Here is a 22,540-nt window from a genome sequence, read left to right as displayed (position 1 = left end):
AATAAACAATACCAATTACCAATTCTGCTTAAGTTCAACTCTTGTGCTGCTTTCAGAATTATTCTTTCCCTCTCAATGATTATTTTATACTTGTTCGTAAGGAAACAAATTGTCTGTCTAAAACTTAACCTGAGATTGCCCCTCTGAAGTGCACAATGTGATACAAATACCTCCCATAATATAAGAATGGTACCGTTGTAGGAATCTCCAAGTTTACGGAATCCTAGCCTATTATAGGACGGCAATACATTTTGTGAAACATGGAGACCCCACAACTCACAGTCTTTAAGGGGAGTAAATGCGTGGCACAGTGGAATATTGTAAGCTTTATGGATCCGTTGATTGCGGTTAGCCATATTGTTCACCACCTTATACCTTGTTCTTTTGGGTAGCTTCGCAGTACGCAGAAATGCTGGTAACTTAATTTCGGTTTCTGCTAGCATCAGATTAAAAAATATGTTGTCACATTTCGAGGTAGGAACCATCAGCTACGTTAATAAGCTCATCAATGCAGCTTGATAATAGATAGATAAATGAGGGAAGGCAAGTCCTCCCTGCTCCACGTCTAGTTGAAGAATAGAAGCTTGTTCCTGGGCTTTTTTTGTCCATACAACCTGCCATAGAGTTTTGTTTACTTTGTTAAAATAAAAAATCTGTATTTTTAAGGGGAGATTAAAAAAACAGAGTATCAGCAGAGGAAGAATTGACATCTTCACTAAAGAGACTCGGCCTACTATTGTCAGAGGTAATAGCGACAATTTTTCTAAACATTTTTAATTTTATTGAGCGTTTTTATGTAGTTTAATTAAAACAGTTGAGAGAAATCTGTGTTGACAAATAAGCCCAGATATCTAATAGGTCTTAATGGCCGAACTTTTAACCCTTAAGGAAGATGAGCTCAGGTGAATTAAAAAGGAGGAGCTCCATTTTGGACTTGTTGACCTTTTATTCCCCATAATCTGTAAATGCTTGAATTTCCCCAAGCGCCAACTGGATATTTGCCTTATCTGGGTTCAGATATGAAATCATCTGCAAAGAGCTTAATTTTTGTCGTCCCTGGTAGAGGGGCCAGATTGACGTTTTAACTCGTATTTTTATTGCCAATGGCTCGATGAAGAGGGAAAATAAAAGGGGCGAAAGGGGACAGCCCTGCCTGGTCCCCTGTCATATCCTTACTTTCCAGAATCAGATCATCATCGCCTAGAAGGATTTCAACATTTGAGAGCTTTATGCAAGAAGCCACTAAGGTCCCTGATATTGATGCCAAAAAAACTATTTCCAAACTTGAACTGGGATAGATGAACTACTGTGTACAATGCCACTATATGAATAGAAATACCATCACACTCCCCTTTTTCATGTTGGAGATTGTGTACACAAAAACAAATTAATATGAGATAAGTAGAAGCAAAAGTTAATTACCTTCGGTAACAATATATCTTTAAGAAACATAAGTTAGTTATAGATCCCTTACCTTAGAATTGCCCTCAGGCTCAGCCTGGATCTGGAAAGTTTTTTCGTCAGCAGTACCCCTGCACGTCGAAAGGTGGTGACGGTCAGCTCCGCGATCATTGTTGGCATCGTGATCGCCGAGATGATATTGTGGCAGCTGCTTAGACGCCACCCTTGTGCGCTGACGTCAGTTCCGTACACAACTTTCCACGTCAGTAGCACTGAGCCATACAAGACACTGACCACTGGTGCACAATACTAAGTCCCTGAAAAGGAGATACCTTAACCCTAGATATCAGTTCGCTGAACGGGGAGGATGCGTGGGGCGGTAAGGAATCTATAAGTAACTTATGTTTCTTACAAAAATATCGTTACCAAAGGTGAGTAACTTGTGCATCTGAAAGAAACATGTTAGTTATAGATTCCTTACCTTAGAATAGATACCCGAGCAATACCAACCCTGGAGGTGGGTCTGCAAACCAAGTTCACACCAGAAAGTCCTGGAGAACAGAATGGCCAAAGAAGCCGTCTCTCCGGACTTAGCTGTCCAGGCAGTAGTGTTTAGTGAATGTGTGCAGTGATGCCCACGTAGCTGCCTGAAAGATGTCATTAAGGGGAACTTCACCTCACAGAGAAGTGGTAGCTGCCGTCGCCCTGGTAGAATAGGCTCCTAACCCCACTGGATGCTCCTTCTTAGCCAAAGAGAAACAAGCCTTGATGGCACAAGACAACCCATCGAGAAATGGTCTGCTTGTGCACTGCCTGAAATTTCATGGCGCCCACGAAGCCAACAAAGAGTAGGTCATCCACCCGGAATTGTTTCGTGCGATCCAAGTAATATGAAAGCTCACATTTTGGATGCAGACGGTGGAGTTGCTCTTCTTCTTTTGAAGGGTGCAGAGGTGGAAAGAAGGTGGGCAAAGTGATGGTTTGGCCAATGTGAAAAGAAGTGACCACCTTTGGCAGGAAGGACAGACCGGTCCGAAGGACAACCTTGTCTGGATGAACAGCAGGAAAAGGAGGTTTTGAGGAGAGAGCCTGTAGCTCACTCACCCTGCGTAGAGAGGTGATGGCAACGAGAAAGGCAGTTTTTATTGTCAAAAGTCTAAAAGACAGTTTTGTAGCGGCTCAAAGGGAGCACACATAAGGTAGGTAAGAACTAAGTTCAAGTCCCACTGAGGCATTACGAATGGAATAGGAGGAAAGAGATGAGTAATGCCCTTAAGAAAGTGATACACAACAGGGTACTGGAAAAGAGAAGGCTGATCAGTAAGCCTAAGAAAGGCTGAAACGGCCGAGAGGTAGCCCTTTAGGGTGTCCAGAGCAGATCCCTGCTGGGCCAAAGAAAGGAGGGACAAGAGAACCTCAGAAAGAGGGGCAGAAAGGGGATCCACAGCCTCTGCTGTGCACCATGCCACAAATTTGTTCTATCGGCAGGCGTATACCGTTGTTTGTGGAGGGACGCCTGGCCAAGATCGCATCACAGACTTCGGGGGGAAGGTCAAAAGCTGTCATCTGTCGCCGCTCAATCTCCACGCAAGGAGGTGGAGGCTGGACAGGTTAGGGTGGAGGACTGTCCCCTGCTGCTGCGACAGAAGATCTGCCCGAAGAAGCAGTAGAGTCGGGCGATCAATGGCCATGTTCAAGAGCTCGGGATGCCAGACTCTCTATGCCCAGTCTGGAGCCACAAGGAGACTTGGGCCCAGTCACACTTGATCTACTTCAGCACACTGGGCAGAAGTGGTATAGGCGGAAAGGCGAATAAAGACCACAACTCCACTTGTGACGAAAAGTGTCACTGAGCGAGTGCCGCCTCGGAAATTCCAACGCGCAGAATTGCTGACATTGCGCGTTCTCTTTGGAGGTGAATAGATCTAACCAAGGCTCTCCCCACTGTCGAAAGAGACCTTGCACCGCCTCCGAGTTCAGAAGCCATGCGTGAGACATTATGCACCTGTGGCTGAGTTTGTCCGCCCTGGTGTTCAGTGAACCTGTCTGGTGATGAACTACCAGGGCAATGCCCTGATGTTCCAGCCATATCCAGGACGGAGGGCCTCTTGACAGAGGGTCCATGGACCCCACCCTACCTTGTCTGTTACCGTACCATATGCGGCGGTGTTGTCTGTGAACACCTGAACTACTCTTCCCCAGACAGAGGGAAGAAATGCCTTGAGTGCAAGACGAATCGCCGAAGCTCCAGAAGGTTGATATGGAGCCCGGACTCCGCTGGAGACCAGAGTCCTCTGATCTCCACATCCCCCATGTGGCCGCCCCGTGCCAGAAGTAATGCATCAGTCACCACTGTGAACTCTGGTTGGGGAAGGGAGAGGGGTCTGACGATGATCCAATCCTGGTTCGTGAGCCACCATTGCAGTTGGTGTGCAGTGTCCTCTGAGTTCTGGACGTAATTGGACAGGTTTCCCTGATGGTCTGCCCACTGGAACTTCAGGTCCCACTGCAGAGCCTGCATCTCCCATCTGGCATTATCTACCAGCAGGATGCAGGAGGCCATCAGACCCAGCAGCCAGAGGGTCAGTCTGACCAAAACCTGGGATAGAGGCTGAAAGATCAGAATCATAGACCGAATATCCCGGACTCGCTGCTCATGAGGATAAACCAGAAACTGCGTCATGTCCAGAACCCGACCAATGAAAAGGAGCTTCTGAGAGGGAGTCAGATATGACTTTGGCACGTTGATGGAGTACCCCAGTGAATGAAGGAGGTCGGATGTAGTCTGGAGGTGGCAAGCCCGCCTTCAACAACCAGTCATTGAGATGGGGGAAGACTGGAACCCCTGATCTGCGCAGAGGAGCTGCGACCACCGCCAACACTTTTGTGAACATCCGAGGGACACTGGTAAGGCCAAAGGGGAGCACAGTAAACTTAAAATGCTTGTGGCATACTGTGAACCGCAGGTAGCGCCGGTGGCCGGCAGGATAGGGATGTGAAAGTAAGCGTCCTGCAAGTCTAACGCTACCATCCAGTCTCCACGGTTGAGGGCACACAGGACTTGAGCGAGGGTCAACATTTTGAACTTCTCCTTCTGTAGGAAGCGGTTGACATTCCTGAGATCCAAGATAGGACGCAGGCCCTTGTCCTTCTTGGGCACCAGAAAGTAGTGGGAATAACAACCACAACCTACTCTTGGGGCAGGAACGCACTCAAGGACTCCCTTGGCCAAGAGAGCCGCAACTTCCTATTGGAGAAGTGCCAGATGATCCCCTGACAAGCAATGGTACTGGGGTGGCATGGCTGGAGGGGTGGTCTCGAAGGGGAGGGAGTAGCCCCTTCAGACTATCTGCAAAACCGACCTGTCCAACGTTCTGGTGCACCAGTGGGGGAGGTGATGGCGGATCCTGCCTCCCACTGGCGTCTGATGGGCCTGAAAGGTCAGACTAGGAGGGCTTGAAGGCTGCTGCAGGGGGGAAGTGGTAAACTGGCCCGCCCGCTGGCCCCCAGAACCACGTTGGTTGTTCCCAAGTCCCCAGCCACGTTGGGGATGAACAGCGTGTGCCGGCCGGGAAAAGGGACGTGTTGGGGCACCCCTTCCGTTGCCACGAAGGGGGCAAAAAGCAGACTGTGCGCGACATGTGGTGGAGAGGTTGAAACGCGTTGCCAGTGTGCTTTGTCACCAAACAGGCGATGGCCATCAAAGGGCTTGTCCATGAGAGAGTTCTGGACATCCCCTGAAAAGCCAGTCGATAACAACCAGGCGTGACGGCGAAGCACCACCGACGTTGAAATGGTCCAACCCAGTGAGTCGGCAGTGTCCAGTCCACAACGAATCATAAACTTTGCTGCTTCTCTCCCTTCTGCCACAGTACGGCAGAGTACGGCCCGGGCCTCCTAGGGATACTGGGCAGAACTTGCACCACTGTATCTCACATGGAGTGGGAATAATGGCCCAACAAACATGCAGTGTTTGCAGACTGTAGTCCTAAGCTGGAGGGAGAAATCATCTTCTTCCCAAGCTGATCCAGCTTCTTGGATTCCCTATCAGGTGGTGCATTAGGGAATGCGCCTTTGGAACTTGAGGCTTGGACAGCCAAGCTCTCACAGTGGGATGTTGGCAGAGGAAATTGGGGTCGCCTGGAGCCGGGTGGTGGAGTCGGGCAATTAATCCTATCCACAAGAGCCCCTGTGTTGGGCCAGGACCAGGTGCTCAAAAGTATGTTGGTGATGGCATCATTGAACAAAAGTATTGACTTGGAAGAGCTCACTGACGGCTGAAGCACCTCTGTCAGGGGGTTTGTCCTGACTGCCACAGTAGGAAGTTCGACGGTTAGGGCTTCGGCCGCCCTATGCAACACCGCAGGGTAAGACGCTCCTTCCTCTGTAGCCACTGTAGGAGGAGACACCATGCCAAGGTCTGGAGATGTATCTAGACCAATGGCTTCCCCAAGTTCCTCTCTCCAGTCCTGTTCATCCACGATCTGGTCAGATAAAGGAACACCATAACCCTCCCAGTCCTCATCATCCTCCCCTGGCTGTCAAAATGGCTGATAAGGGCCAGGGCTGAACATAGAGACAACATTTCCCATCCGTGCTAGATCTGGCATCGGGCGATGCTGGTCTGGCTCTCTGTCCATGTCAAGGATGAGGTTGGGGTCAACGCCAGCAGGGGGTCCAGCTGGTGCCGGCTATGGACATGGTGCAGTGAAGCCAGCACCGGGGGAGGTGTCACATTGCCTGCTGGTGCCGATCCGGACCAGGTCTGGATCCAAGGGGGCCCTGTGGTGCCGGGGCCAGAGCCACTGGTGACGAAGGTCTACGGCCCCACCCGGCTTCATGTGGCACAACGGAGCGCCGGTGGAATCGGGCTGTGCAAAAATGGCATGCATGGATTCATAGAACTGACGAAGCTGGCCAGGGGTCGAGCTCGATCCCAGAAAGGGAGGGAAGCCTGGAGTCGACCATGGAGGTTCCACATTCGGAGCATTGGCAGTGGCACCACCAACACTCTGTGCGCTGCGCCAGCCAACGGGTGAGAGGAAGTCGAAGAGCGACGGAGCTTCTTCGACTTCTTCCTGTGCTTCGACTTACCTGAGCCCGAGTGCGAAGAGTTCGACGAGGAGTGATGATGATGACTCCGCGACCGGTCCCTCGACCTCCCACGAGAACGGGACCTTGAGCGGCATGGAGCCAGCTGCCCAGCCTCGAGTAACTTACGGGACCGCTCCCGCAAAGTCTTCGGACCATGGGCCGGCAGTCAGAGCACGACTTGGGGTCATGGTAGTGCTTTAGGCAAAAAAGACACATGCGGTGCGGATCCATCACCGACATCAGTCGCTTACAGGAACTGCATAGCTTGAAACTGGGCATCCCTCGTACACCAGATGTCATACGACTGGAAAAAGAAGTCGACAAAAATCGCAAAAAGATTAGTCAAAAATTTACTATAGGTACCGCTCTTCCCTGATATGCACTGGCTAGCGCAGAAAAAGAAAGAACTGATGTCAGCTCGCGAGGGCATCGTCTAATTAGCTGCCGCGACGTCATCCCGGCAAACATGATGCCAATGATGATCGCAGAGCTGACCGACGCCACCTTTCGATGCGCAGGGGTACTGCTGACGAAAAAACTTTCCAGATCCAGTCTGACGCCTGGGGGTAATTCTAAGGTAAGGAATCTATAACTAACATGTTTCTTTCAGATTTACTTTTATATAAGATCCATTTATGATTGCTCAATTTATAATCTTACCTCTTTCTTTAATTAAATCACCTATAAGAGAAAATGTAGAGAAAACTAATTTAATTTTGTTTTCAGATGTGTAAAATATTTCATCATCAAATACTTTATTCGGAGTTTTCAACCATAAGAGTACATAACAGTACATATGTAAAACTAAAGATACACAAACTCAATTTACAACACGGTCCTGTGTCATGCCATTACAAAATTTAAATGATCAATGGAAGTGTACCTTTAAACTGTAATAAATAAAATACTTTAGAATTAGTTACAATTGGCATTTAAAAAGGATATACTGTTAAAATACAACAAATAAAGGACACCGATGCTAAGCGCTATCTAACAAATACATCGGTACTGGGAGACTGAGACAAAGAGAAAGCATAATGCGAAAGCCAATAACTCCAGCACCCTGTATCTGATGGACCTGCTCCAAGGAAGGTACTTGGATACCGCAAACCAAATAACTGAGAGGATACTGTACAGAAGAACCGTGTGGCAACCTCTAGTAGACAGCATCCAAATTGCTTCCAAAACAGGATGATCCATGTTTTTCTTGGCCAGGTATAACCAGAACAGAATAAAATAATGTTAACTAGTGACTCCTCTAGCTATTGGCAAACTGGACCTACAGTACTTATTGAATTTAAAGGGTTCCACTTTGATAATAAAGACATTAATGGTAAAGTTCCCTGGAGGAATTTAAGGTAAGGGACTTTGCAGCTATAGGGTTAATAATATCCAAGAAGGGTTCAAATTGAAAATCAAGTTTAAAATAATAAAAAGAGTACTAAGCAACCCTTTGGACACATTCTAGAATTTTCTGGAATTTACATGGTACCAGAATGCATCCTTAGGTGTAGTCTTGAATAGATAGGTCGGGGATAATGAGTAGGCCCATGGGCCCCCTAAACCGATATGTACTAGCAACATTTGGACATAGGATAACGACTTAATTTTACCGTGACTGTCCGTTGATAATAGCTCCTCCAAGGGTCCACGATGGTCATCAAGATCTGCATTGTGTTTCAATCCTGGTTTGTGAGCCACCACTGCAGTTGGTGTGCAGTGCCCTCTGGGATCTGGACGTAATTGGACAGGTTTCCCTGATGCTGTGCCCACGTGGAAAAGTGTGGCTCAATGGTTAGAGCGGCAGACCCTGATGCAGAGATCTGGCCCGGGACCAGGTTTCAATTCCCACCTCGGCGGGTCTTAGGCTCAATTTCCTCGGACCTGATAATTCTCGCCTCAGTACCTATTCTAATCATGGGTCCCACTCTGCAACTCTGGGCAATAGCTTGCTTAATCTCCACAACGGCCCCAACAGTGCTGGGATGCCTGGCTTCACCTTGGGGGTGCCCAGGAGTGGGCATTTCAAAGGGAGAAGCCAGGAAGGGTTCCACAGCGGTATGCGTACAGCGCCAAGACGCCTCAGGGTATAAGTGCGCTATACAAGTATGAATTCATTTCATTTAATTTCACTGGAACTTCAGGTTCAACTGCAGAGTACGCATCTGCCATCTGGCATGATCTACCAGCAGGATGCAGGAGGCCATCAGACCCAGCATCCAGAGGGTCAGTCTGACCAAAACCTGGCATAGAGGCTGAAAGATCGGAATCATAGCCCGAATATCCCGGACGAGCTGCTCAGGAGGATAATCCAGAAACTGCATCGTGTCTAGAACCCGGCCAATGAAAAGGAGCTTCTGAGAGGGAGTCAGATATGACTTTGACACGTTGATGGAGAACCCCCGCGAAAGTAGGAGGTCAGAGGAGCTGCGGCAACCACCATCACTTTTATGAACACCCAAGGGACACTAGTAAGGCCAAAGGGGAGCACAGTAAACTTTAAATGCTTTTGGCCTACCTTGAACCGTAGGTAGCGCCAGTGGCTGGCAGGACAGGGATGTGAAAGTAAGCGTCCTGCAAGTCGAACGCTACCATCCAGTCTTCACGGTTGAGGGCAGACAGGACCTGAGCGAAGGGTCAACATTTTGAACTTCTCTTTCTGTAGGAAGCTGTTGACATTCCTGAGATCCAAGATAGGACGCAGGCCCTTGTCCTTCTTGGACACCAGAAAGTAGTGGGAATAACAACCACACCCTACTTTTGGGGCAGGAACGCGCTTAATGGCTCCCTTGGCCAAGTGAGCCGCAACTTCCTATTGGAGAAGTGCCAGATGATCCCCTGACATGCAATGGTACTGGGGTGGCATGGTTGGAGGGGTGGTCTCGAAAGGAAGGGAGTAGACCCTTCAGACTATCTGCAAAACCGGCCTGTCCAACGTTAAGGTGCACCAGTGGGGGAGGTGATGGTGGATCCTGCCGCCCACTGGCGTTTGATGGGCCCGAAAGATTGGACTAGGAGGGCTTGGAGGCTGCTGCAGGGGGGCAGTGGTAGACTGGCCCGCCCGCTGGCCCCCAGAACCACTTTGGTTGTTCCCAAGTCCCTGGCCACGCTGGGGCGGAACAGCTTATGCCGGCCTGTGGCTGGAAATGGGACGTGTTGGGGCACGCTTCCGTACCCACGAAGGGCGCGAAAAGCAGACTCTGCGCGACATGTGGTGGAGAGGTTCAAACGCTTTAGTGCACTGTCTGCTTTGTCACCAAACAGGCGATGGCCATCAAAGGGCGTGTCCATGAGAGAGTTCTGGACATCCCCTGAAAAGCCAGTCGCTATCAACCAGGTGTGACGGCGAAGCACCACCGACGTTGAAATGGTCCTACCCAGTAAATCGGCAGTGTCCAGTCCACAGCGAATCATAAACTTTGCTGCTTCTCTCCCCTCTGACTCAGTACGCGGAGTACGGCCCGGGCCTCCTGGGGATACTGGGCAGCACCTGAACCACTGTATCCCACACGGAGTGGGAATAATAGCCCAACAATCATGCAGTGTTTGTGGACTACAGTCCTAAGCTGGAGGGAGAAATTATCTTCTTCCCAAGCTGATCCAGCTTCTTGGATTCCCTATCAGGTGGTGCGTTAGGGAATGCGCCTTTGGAAGTTGAGGCTTGGACCCCCAAGCTCTCACGGTGGGATGTTGGCAGAGGAAATTGGGTTCGCCTGGAGCCGGGTGATGGCGTCGGGCAAGCAATCCTATCCACAGGAGCCCCTGTGTTGGGCCAGGACCAGGTGCTCAAAAGGATGTTGGTGAGGGCATCATTAAACAGCTGTAGGGACTCCGAAGAGCTCGCTGACAGCTGAAGCACCTCTGTCAGGGGGTAAGTCCAAATGCCACCATAAGAAGTTCGAGGGTTAGGGCCTCGGCCGTCCTATGGAACACCACTGGGTAAGACGCTCCTCTGTAGCCACGATAGGAGGAGAAAACATGCCAAGTACTGGGGATGTATCTAGACCATTGGCTCCCCCAGTTCCTCTCTCCAGTTCTGTTCATCCACGATCTGGTCAGATAAAGGGACACCATAACCCTCCCAGTCCTCACCATCCTCCCCTGGCTGCCAAAATGGCTGATAAGGGCCAAGGGTTAACACAGAGGCAAAATTACCCATCAGTGCCAGATCTGGCATTGTGCGATGCATATCTGGCTCCGTGTCCATGTCAGGGATGAGGTTGGGGCCACCGCCGGCAGGGGGTCCAGCTGGTGCTGGCTATGGACATGGTGCAGTGAAGCCAGCACCACAGGAGGTGTCAAAAGGTCTACTGGTGCAGATCCAGACCAGGTCTGGATCCAAGGGGGCCCTGTGGTGCCGGGGCCGGAGCGGCAGGCATCGAAGGTGTATGGCCCCACCCGGCTCCGTGTGGCACAACGGAGCACCGGCGAAATTGGGGTGCCCAAAAATGGTGTGCATTGATTCATAGAACTGACGAAGTTGGGCAGGGGTCGAGCTCGATCCCAGAAAGGGAGGGAAGCCCGGAGTCGACCATGGAGGTTCCACATGCGGAGCCTTGGGAGTGGCACCACCAACACCCTGGGCTGCACCAGCCGACGGCTGAGAGGAAGTCGAAGAGCGTTGGTGCTTCTTCGACTTCTTCCTGTGCTTCGACTTACCTGAGCCCGAGTGCGAAGACTTCGACGATGAGTGATGATGATGACTCCGCGACCGGTCCCTCGACCTCCAACGGGACCGAGACCTTGAGCGGCATGGAGCCAGCTGCCCAGCCTCGAGTAACTTACGGGATCGCTCCCGCAAAGTCTTCGGGCCATGGGCCGGCAGTCAGAGCACGACTTGAGGTCATAGTCGTCCTCCAGGCAAAAAAGACACATGTGGTGCAGATCCGTCACCGACATCAGTCGCTTCTAAGAACTGCATTGCTGGGCATCTCTCGTACATCAGGTGTCATATGACTCGAAAAAGAAGTCCACAAAAGTCTCAAAAAGATTAGTAAAAAATGTACTAGAGGAACCGCTCTTCCCTGATCTGCACTGGCTAGCGCAGAAAAAGAAAGAACTGATGTCAGCTCACGAGGGCGGCGTCTAAGTAGCTGCCGTGACGTCATCCTGGCAACCACGATGCCAATGACGATCGCAGAGCTGACCGATGCCATCTTTCGATGCGCAGATGTACTGCTGACGAAAAACTTTCTGGATCCAGTCTGACGCCTGGGGGTAATTCTAAGGTAAGGAATCTATAACTAACATGTTTCTTTCAGGTTTACTTTTATATAAGATCCATTTATGATTGCTCAATTTATAAACTTACCTCTTTCTTCAATTAAATCACCTATAAGAGAAAATGTAGAGAAAACTAATTTAATTTTGTTTTCAGATTTGTAAAATATTTCATCATCAAATACTTTATTCAGAGTTTTCAACCATAAGAGTACATTACAGTACATATGTAAAACTAAAGATACACAAACTCAATTCACAACACGGTGCTGAGTCATGCCATTACAAAATTTAAATGATCAATGGAAGTGTACCTTTCAATTGTTATAAATAAAATACTTTATAATTAGTTACAATTGGCATTTAAAAAGATATACAGTTAAAATACAACAAATAAAGGACACCGATGCTAAGCGTCATACAACAAATACATAGGTACTGGGAGACTGAGACAAAGAGAAAGCATAATGCAAAAGCCAATAACTCCAGAATCTTGTATCTGATGGACCTGCTCCAAGGAAGGTACTTGGATACCGCAAAGCAACTAACTGAGAGGATACTGTACAGAGGAACCGTGTGGTAACCTCTAGTAGACGGCATCCAAATTGCTTCCAAAACAGGATGATCCATGTTTTTCTTGGCCAGGTATAACCAGAACAGAATAAAATATTGTTAACTAGTGACTCCTCTAGCTGTTGGCAAACTGGACATACAGTACTTATTGAATATAAATGGTTCCACTTTGATAATAAAGACATTAATGGTAAAGTTCACTGGAGGACATTAAGGTAAGGGACTTTGCAGCTTATGGGTTATTAATATCCAAGAAGGGTTCAAATTGAAAATCAAGTTTAAAATTTGAAAAAGAGTACTAAGCACCCATTTGGACACATTCTGGAATTTTCAGGAATTTACATGGTACCAGAATGCATCCTCAGGTGTAGTCTTAAACAGATAGGTCGGGGATGCTGAGTAGGCCCATGGGCCCCCTAAACCGATGTGTACTAGCAACATTTGGACATAAGATAACCACTTAATTTTACCATGATGGTCCAGTGATAATAGCTCCTCCAAGGGTCCACGATAGTCATCAAGATCTGCATAGTGTTTCAATCCTGACTTTATTCCTAACTGCCACCATAGGAAGTTCGAGAGTTAGGGCCTCGGCCGCCCTATGCGACACCACTGGGTAAGACGCTCCTCTGTAGCCACGGTAGGAGGAGATAATATGCCAATGTCTGAGGATATATCTAGACCATTGGCTTCCCCCAGTTCCTCTCTCCAGTCCTGTTCATCCAAGTTCTGGTCAGATAAAGGGACACCATAACCCTCCCAGTCCTCACCATCCTCCCCTGGCTGCCAAAATGGCTGATAAGGGCCAGGGCTGAACACAGAGGCAAAATTACCCATCAGTGCCAGATCTGGCATCGGGCGATGCCGGTCTGGTTCCGTGTCTATGTCCGGGGTGAGGTTGGGATCAATGCCAGCAGGGGTTCCAGCTGGTGCCGGCTATGGATGTGGGGTAGTGAAGCCAGCACCGGAGGAGGTGTCACAAGGACTACTGGCGCCGATCCAGACCAGGTCTGGATCCAAGGATGCCCTGTGGTGCCGGGGCCGGAGGCGCTGGCTTCAAAGATCTATTGCCCCACCCCGCTCCGTCTGGCACAACAGAGCGCTAGCGGAATCGGGCCGCCCAAAAATGGCGTGCATCGATTCATAGAACTGACGAAGCTGGGCAGGGGTCGAGCTCGATCCCAGAAAGGGAGGGAAGCCCAGAGTCGACCATGGAGGTTCCACATGCGGAGCATTGGGAGTGGCACCACCCGCACCGTGCGCTGCGCCAGCCGACGGTTGAGAGGAAGTCGAAGAGCGATGGTGCTTCTTCAACTTCTTCCTGTGCTTCGACTTACCTGAGCCCTGAGTGCAAAGACATCGACGAGGAGTGATGATGATGACTCCGCGACCGGTCCCTCGACTTCCCACGGGACCAGGACCTTGAGCGGCATGGAGCCAGCTGCCCAGCCTCGAGTAACTTACGGGACCGCTCCCGCAAAGTCGTCGGGCCATGGGCCGGCAGTCAGAGCACAACTAGGGGTCATGGTCATGCTCCAGGCAAAAAAGACACATGCTGTGTGGATCCGTCACTGACATCAGTAGCTTACAGGAACTGCATTGCTAGACACTGGGCATCCCTCGTACAACAGGTGTCATACAACTCGAAAAAGAAGTCGACAAAAGTCGCAATAAGATTAGTAAAAAATGTACTAGTGGTACCACTCTTCCCGGATCTGCGCTGGCTAGCACAGAAAAAGAAAGAACTGATGTTGGCTCGCGAGGTTGGTGTCTAAGTAGCTGACGCAACGTCATCCCGGCAACCACGATGCCAATGACAATCGCAGAGCTGGCCGACGCCACCTTTCAACATGCAGGGGTACTGCTGATGAAAAAACTTTCCGGATCCAGTCTGACACCTGGGGGTAAATCTAAGGTAAGGAATCTATAACTAACATGTTTCTTTCAGATTTACTTTTATATAAGATCCATTTATGATTGCTCAATTTATAAACTTACCTCTTTCTTTAATTAAATCACCTATAAGAGAAAATGTAGAGAAAACTAATTTAATTTTGTTTTCAGATGTGTCAAATATTTCATCATCAAATACTTTATTCAGAGTTTTAAACCATAAAAGTACATAACAGTACATATGTAAAACTAGAGATACACAAACTCAATTTACAACACGGAGCTTTGTCATGCCATTACAAATTTTAAATGATCCATGGAAGTGTACCTTTAAATTGTAATAAATAAAATACTTTATAATTAGTTACAATTGGCATTTAAAAATATATATAGTTAAAATACAACAAATAAAGGACACCGATGCTAAGCATCATATAACAAATACATAGGTACAGGGAGGTTAAGACAAAGACAAAGCATAATGTGAAAGCCAATAACTCCAGCACCCTGTATCTGATGGACCTGCTCCAAGGAAGGTACTTGGATACCGCAAAGTAAGTAACTGAGAGGATACTGTACCGAGGAACCGTTTGCTAACCTCTGGTAGACGGCATCCAAATTGCTTTCAAAAAGGGATGATCCATGTTTTTCTTGGCCAGGTATAACCAGAACAGAATAAAATAATGTTAACTAGTGACTCCTCTAGCCGCTGGCAAACTGGACATACAGTACTTATTGAATTTAAATGGTCCCACTTTGATAATACATACATTAATGGTAAAGTTCCCTGGAGGAATTTAAGGTAAGGGACTTTGCAGCTAATGGGTTAATAATATCCAAGAAAGGTTCAAATTGAAATTCAAGTTTAAAATTAAAAAAAAGAGTACTAAGCAACCCTTTGGACACATACTGGAATTTACATGGTACCAGAATGCATCCTTAGGTGTAGTCTTGAATAGATAGGTCGGGGATGCTGAGTAGGCCAATGGGCCCCCTAAACCGATGTGTACTAGCAACATTTGGACATAAGATAACCACTAAATTCTACCATGACTGTCCAGTGATAATAGCTCCTCCAAGGGTCCAAGATGGTCATCAAGATCTGCATAGTGTTTCAACCTTCTCCAATAATGTAACAGCCTCAATTAGGCCTCATATGTCATTGAATTGAGGTCCCAATCTCGTCTTAATTGTATTAGCGGAGTATTATACAGGAGGTTAGTCAGTACTCTCTGAATGTATTCTCCTCTACCTCAAGTTTAGTCAGATTCCAAGTGCCCCATACTTCAGCCCCCTACAGGGCACTGCCCTCGGCTTTAACTCTGGACACCTGGTCCGGGATATCCGATAATGTCTTAAAATTGCAGCCGAGTGTGGAGTTAAATTTAGGCTGCTCTTCTCAACATGTGGTGCCCACAACATAAATCTAGTTAACCTAACCTTCAAAGAGTCAAACTCACATATCCTATCCAAAGTTTGTTTTGTTTTGTATGGTTTATCTTTTTATGAATGGCGTCTTTTATCAGCCTAGCACTGATTGAGTGTATACTGCAGAGATGGTAAGGTAGACAACAACCATATGTATATGGACGACAAGATACAAAAATAGATGCTCACCAACTCCTCACTGAATCGGAGTTAATAACAATTGACTGTTACGAAGATGCTTGTATCTGCCAGGAATTCTTGCCGCCTATATTACTGTATGTGTATGCGATACTGAGCCTAAAACCTAAGACTGCCTTGCAGGATGCACCTGAAATATTATCTTTATTATCCTAGCTGTAATCCAAACATGCTGTAGTGAACGTGCTCTTGCTATACTTCAGTAACTGTGCAGGTTATCTTCCCACTATATGTATAAATGCAAATAAAAAAGATTTAAAAAAAAACTCTGGATACCTAGAGTACAGGAGAAATACACCTGGTCCAGGATATCCAATAGTGTCCTAAAATTGCAGCAGAGTGCGGAGTTAAATTGTCTGCTCTTCTCAACATGTGGTGCCCACACCTTAAATCTGTTTAACCTAACCTCCAAAGAGTCAAACTCACATATCCTATCCAGAGGTCGACCCCTCCAGCATTATCAAACCCCTAAATGTTTTGTGAGGGGTAATGGCCATAAACCTGGTCTTAGAATGGTTTATTACAAGCCCACTGTTCAGTGCTAAAGTCTTTAGATTTATTGATGTATTAACCAAACATTGTAGTCCACTAGGGTCTTTGAGATCAGGAGGGTGTTGTCTGCAAATAATAGGAGATGGATTTTGCAACTACCAAGGCAGGGGAAAATCATTGAATTTGCTTTTCCATATGATCCATCTATTATAGCTCAATTTAGAAACTTTCCTCTTGCTTTAATTAAATCATCTATCTGAGAAGCTATAGAGAAGACTAATTTAATCTTGCTTTGAGGATGTGAAATTCATTTCTACATTGCCCACTGGTGGAACTAGACAAACAAAGAGAACTCAGAAAGAGTAGCATTATCTATCTCGGAGAATTTTCTCAATATTCTAATTTTGTTTTGCAAAACATCTGAAAATTTGATAAACATAAGATATTTCTGTTCATATAGTCCTAATAAATAGTTTCTATGTTTGAAACTGACCTATCACATTTACGATTATTATACTTTTCGATAGCCCTTCAATTATGGGCATGGTTTGTTGAAGTATATGACTTAAAGTTGTCTGTCACTATGGTAGTTAGGGGGTTTGTAAAATAGTAATACATTCAATGTAGATTATAAAAAGGCTTCAAAGTTATGTTATAAACAAAATGGTCATGATGTAAACCTCAAAACTATTTCATTTGGAAATTCTTTCTTTAGATGTACTATCAATTGGAAAATATTTTCTTAGATATGTCTGCTCAAATAGCAAACAAATGATTTTCGAACTTGAAAATGTAATTTATGAATATATTTAAGATGGAGTCAAAGAGTCTAAATTCAGTAAAATCCCTTGGTGTGTGTCTTGGTGTTTAGTGCTGCAGTGCAGAGTGGGACATGCTTTGCTTACTGTGTAGGGGAAACAGATTTCAGCTAATGGTCCCTGTGGAGCAAAATATAGTTCACAACTTCAACAAAAGCAAATGATCCACGACAGGAACTAACAATATACAGACAAGTTGTTTAACATATGTACTCTAACTTAAGTAGATGCGTCCTTATCCTCACCCTTGTTTCAATGAAATTTCACATACCTTTTTCCTTCTGAAGAGCATCTGAAAAAGGGAAGACAAATGTGTTACTTGTACAGATTAAAGACTACATTGTTAATAATGTAAAACGCAAACTTTCAAGAGTTATTCTATGCTTATGGCAACTGTGGTCATGTGAAATTCTCACAATTCAAACTATTCACAAACATTACTGGCATGATGTTGAAAATGGTGACATTGAAAATGCCCACCACAATGAGCATTCAACAGTCAGGATTGACCAGAACAGATAAATCTGCATTTTGAAAAATACAAGACCTACAACCATGTGCACCATTTTAGAGGCTGTGTAAAACCTTTGTGCCTGTATGCACATTTAGCTTACATGATGCCTTCATAATGTGATGCAGAAAATATATTTTTAAATAATGCCACATATTAATACTTTAAATCATAACCATGGGACCATCCCTTTATCATCGATCTGTCTCTGCCTCATTCTTCTATTTGTTTCTTATATATGCCATAAACCATAGGTAATGCTTATGTCCACCCACATCGGCAGCAATAAGGTATAACTTGTGGCCCAAGCCTATATTGCTTACATGTGTCTGTTGTGAAATCCAGGAATATTTCAGATGTTTGTCAATGAAGAAAATGAAATGTATGCTGTTCAGCCACCTACCCTTGTACGAATCCTACACTAAGATGTTATTATGCTTACTTGAACTGAAAAGAAATCTTGCTAAAATTAAAGTCAGGATTAAAATGTAAATCCTCAGCTATTATGTATCCGGTGTAGCTAATAAACACAGCAGCATTATCTAATATTGAAAGGAAGAAATCCTATTGGGGTTTCTAATTAGGCCATTCTCGAAACGAGGGAGTGACAAATCATTACAATATCTGATATTTTCAGGGATACAGTCGAACTCTAACCCCTCTTTCTTTGATGAGTAATACACTCAAAACCACTAAGAAACAGGACATGTGTTTAAAAATATTTATTTTAAACTTATAACTCAATACCTAAACTCTGAAGGTTAACAACACAGACTGTAAAAATAAATGTAGTATATACTGTCATGGTGATATGAAACAGCAGGGAAAAATTCGATGTTAAGTCCTTATTGTTAAGAAACCGCTGACACAGAAGTGGAAGAAAGAGCAATTTATTTCAACTCTGATCCTCAGTACCAACACTGCCTCACTCCAACATTCTAAGGTGAACTCCTCACCAACATTCCAAGGTAGGGGCAAACCACGGGCAGGGGAAAGGGAGGGGGGAAAGGGAAAAGGGGGCATACCACTTGTAACATATCACTATAGGTAAATCCCAGAGCGAGGAAGATTACAACACACCTCTTTCTGTAGGGAAAAAATGGAACAAGTGAACTATTCTATACACAGTATTTACAACAGAAGAGGAACATCAGAATATTCTGTGCATGGTCATTACATCACAAAGTCCTCTTGCCATCGTGGATGAAAGAATGACCTGGTCTCTCTAGTCAGTGGGTTCTTGGTAAGCATGTCTTCTTGGTTATCTCTTCTTGCAGACAAGGGAATACATACACTGGGGCAGCAACATATATTGTTCATGCTCCATGTGCTACCATCCTCCAAAACAACCAAATTATTATTTACTCGTTGAATCCTTTGAGGTTTGGAAAATGATGAAAATCTTGCACAACCTACTTGAGGTCTCTTGACCACTATCCACTGACCTACACACCATTGCCTATTCCTAGTACCCCACTTCTGATCATATCTTTGTAACTGGATTGATGGAGACCAATTTTATCCAAAATTGATTCTCTATCCACCCAGACAGAACTACCCCCATTGAGCCAATTGGGGTTAAGTTTGGTCCCTGGATTCCTCCCCTTGAGGGACAAAAAGGGAGAAACTCCAGTGACTGCATTGGGAGAAGAATCGTACAACCATAAAGTCTTCCTTATAGCATCATCAACAGGTTCATGTGCCGTAACAGCTAATTGAATGGTGTTCTTTAACATTCTATTTACTCTCTCAACCAGCCCATTAGCCTTAGGACAATAAAGAGGAGTTCTTATATGTGATATGGCCAAATTAGATGAAAACTGTGTCAAAGTGTCAGATGTAAATTAAACCCCATTGTCCGTAACTAGGGAACTGGGTATTCCCTCTTTCGAGAAAATGTCTTTTAAGAATTCAATCAAAGCAGATGTGGTGATAGAAGAAACCGTTTTAGTGGAAATCCAATGGGATTGGTAGTCCACAAGAACAAATATGAATTTCTTAGAGAGTCCTAGGAAGTTTAGAGTACCAATGATGTCTAACCCTAACTTGTCCCAAGTGTCATATAGATACTTCTTTATATATACTGTGTTAAGTTAGCATGAGCTTATTACATGTTTAACCGCATGCGTGCGGGCGGAATTCCGCTCGTACGCTGAGTTTTTTAAAACCGCATGTTACGTGACGAGCTGGGCTCGTCATCAGCGTGCGAGCGGGCTACGCCATGACGAGCCCAGCTCGTCATCAGCGTAGAAGGGGTTAAACACCATTTTTCCTTCGGCTTCAGTTTGCACACAACACATACTTGTTGTTGAAGCTTTCAACCTAGAAGAGCAATGTGATTTATTTGAGAATAATATGTTATTACTCTGATATCAGTTTTGCTTGGTACACTGTCTGAACAGTGAGTGCTGAACCCTCTACGAATAACTCAATACAAGGTTGCTGGGAGGTCTGATCTTCGCACCACATTAGACATAACATAAATACAGTTGCTGCCAACATTGGGCTCTAAGCGGGTTTAAGATAGAGTTACAGGGAATGCAAGAAAACACTTGATGATGCTTCGCATGCAGAGAGCTGGTGGCAGATGATGTGATCCTCTCCTCCTGACATTTAGAGGTATGGGCCCGCCCTGCTAAAACCCAAAAGAGACCTTCATAAATATAATATAATATGCTAAATAGGGAGGTGAGAAATAGGTGTTGTTAATTCCTATTCATTTCAGCATTATAATATGCTATCACCGTTTGCTTACTATGGACTAGTAACTATGCTGATAACTTTGATTCTTATAATCTGTTTGTCAGTATTATACAAGATACTGCGTTTGAGAACATTGCATTGATTAATAAATATTTCAAATATGCACGTGTCCTCATTTACTCCAAGTTCTGGTTTGAAATGATTAAAGAGCGAAAGCGTGTTCATGTGTTCCACGATACCTGAGGTAACCTAAGTTCATGTTCTGGTTTGTCTAAGTCATTGGGAGTTTGTTATGACCAATGAGACACTGTAGCTAGCTCGGTAAGGGGATTTTGGATACTGAGGTGAGTTTTGGGTCACCCTAAGTCACTGAGGTTCTAGATCTCTATGCACAGTTCTGTAGGAGAACGGAATCCCTGCTACACAAGGTTTTGGATGGAGCAGATACAGGAAGCAAGGGTGCTTTACGTACCACTTTGAATTTGTCACTAGCTCCACAGGTTATGCAATCTTTCACAGTGTTTTCAACATTACTATCCATATTGGGGAACCACTAATACTGTCTAATCTTGCTTTGGGTCATACTTCTACCTGGGTGCCCTTCATGTGCAATCAATATAATGCGTTCTCTTATGTTTGCAGGTGGCAGACTTTTATTCCCTCTATGTACATGATCACCAATTATAGATAGTTCATCTCTTACCACCCACAAGGAATTCAACCTCTCCGTAATCCCATTGATGGATCAGGCCATCCATTACAAATCAAATGTTTAAGTTCTTTTAGAACAGAGTCTTCCTGTATACCTGTTTACCATTCTTCATGGTTATTAGCAGGACAATCAATGGCTAAAATAGTTTCATCCGGAGGATTACATTGGAAACTATCATCAGAAATGGGGAGTCTGGATAAACAATCCGCTATAGTGTTTTTCTCACCCGCTACAAAACACATGGAATAGTTAAAACCTTGAAATGCTAAGACCCATTTGGAGATGCGTGGAGTGGCTCTTTCTATGCTCTTTGTAGAGAAAATGGGGAGTAAGGGTTTGTGGTCCGTGCGCAAAATAAAAGGAATACCCCACAAGAAAAATTTGAAGCGGTTTATTGCCCAGTAGCACCCAAGTGCTTCTTTCTCTATTGTAGAGTAATTATATTCAGGTTCTTTTAAGGCTCTAGATGCCAATGCAATTATTCTTTCACTGCCATCAATAGTTTGGGTAAGGGACGCACCAAGTCCCTTTTTGCTGGCATCAGTGGTTAGAGAAGTTTTGGCGTTGGGGTCAAACATGCCTAACGTGGGAGCTTTTGAAAAGGCTTGTTTGATGTAGTAAAAATCATCTTGACACTGAGAACTCCAGATAAAGGAATACACTTTTTTTAATATGTCTCTTAAGGAGTGCACATGCCCCGCAAAATTCTCCTCAAACTTCGACATATACTCTACAAGGCCAAGAAACGATTTAAGTTCTTCCTTGTTAGTAGGAGGGGGGGCTAATTTCACATAGTCTACCAAACTGGTTTTAGGTCTAATGCCTTCTTCAGATATAGTGTGTCCTAGATATGTTACTGATTTCACCCCTATCTTACATTTGTCTTTGTGCGTGGTAAAACCTGCTTTACTTAGCTTGTTTAAAACATCCCTGAGAATCTTGTTGTGTTCTCTTTCTGACTCTCCATAGATTAAAATGTCGTCCTGGAAACACAACACTTTGTTAAGACCTCCTAAAATATGTTGCATGATCTGTTGAATTACAGCCGCAGCTGATGCCAACCCAAACGGCATTCTATTGAATTGGTATGCCCCAAAAGGTGTTATAAATGAAGTCAAAGCTTTGGACTCCGGGTAGAGGGCAACTTGGTGGTAAGCTGCGGAGAGGTCAAGGACACTGATGAATTTAGCACCCTGTATGATACTGAGCATTTTGTTGATTCTAGGAAGGGGATGTCTATCCACCCAGATGTTGGAATTTAAATCTCTCAGGTCCACACATAAACGAATACCTCTACCCCCTTCCTTGGATGCAACTACTATGGGAGCTAACCACTCCGAGCTTCCAATCTTTTCAATTACCCCAATTGACTCCAATTTCTCTAATTCCTTCTTGAGGGGATCTGTTATGGATAAAGGAATAGATCTGGCTTTGTGAACAGAGGGTTTATACTGTTTCTTCAATTTGATTTTGTGCAAAAAGCTTTTTAATAAGCCT

General features: G+C 45.4%; 1 protein-coding gene across 1 annotated transcript in view; it reads right to left on the bottom strand.

The window, feature by feature from the left end:
- Window positions 1–22,540, bottom strand: part of LOC147710107 (zinc-binding protein A33-like) — a 441,227-nt gene that overhangs the window by 164,025 nt on the left and 254,662 nt on the right. The window contains exons 6-9 of the mRNA XM_086920807.1: window positions 17,389–17,409; window positions 14,287–14,307; window positions 11,807–11,827; window positions 7,156–7,176 (exon numbers count right to left, since the gene is read on the bottom strand). Coding sequence (XP_086776933.1) covers window positions 7,156–7,176; window positions 11,807–11,827; window positions 14,287–14,307; window positions 17,389–17,409 — 84 coding nt within the window. The remainder of the gene's footprint in view (window positions 1–7,155; window positions 7,177–11,806; window positions 11,828–14,286; window positions 14,308–17,388; window positions 17,410–22,540) is intronic.

This window comes from Lissotriton vulgaris, chromosome 5 (genome assembly GCF_964263255.1).
Source record: "Lissotriton vulgaris chromosome 5, aLisVul1.2, whole genome shotgun sequence".
Lineage (NCBI taxonomy): Eukaryota > Metazoa > Chordata > Amphibia > Caudata > Salamandridae > Lissotriton > Lissotriton vulgaris.
The sequence above is the reverse complement of the archived record's forward strand: the minus strand, read 5'-3'. Positions and strand labels throughout refer to the sequence as shown.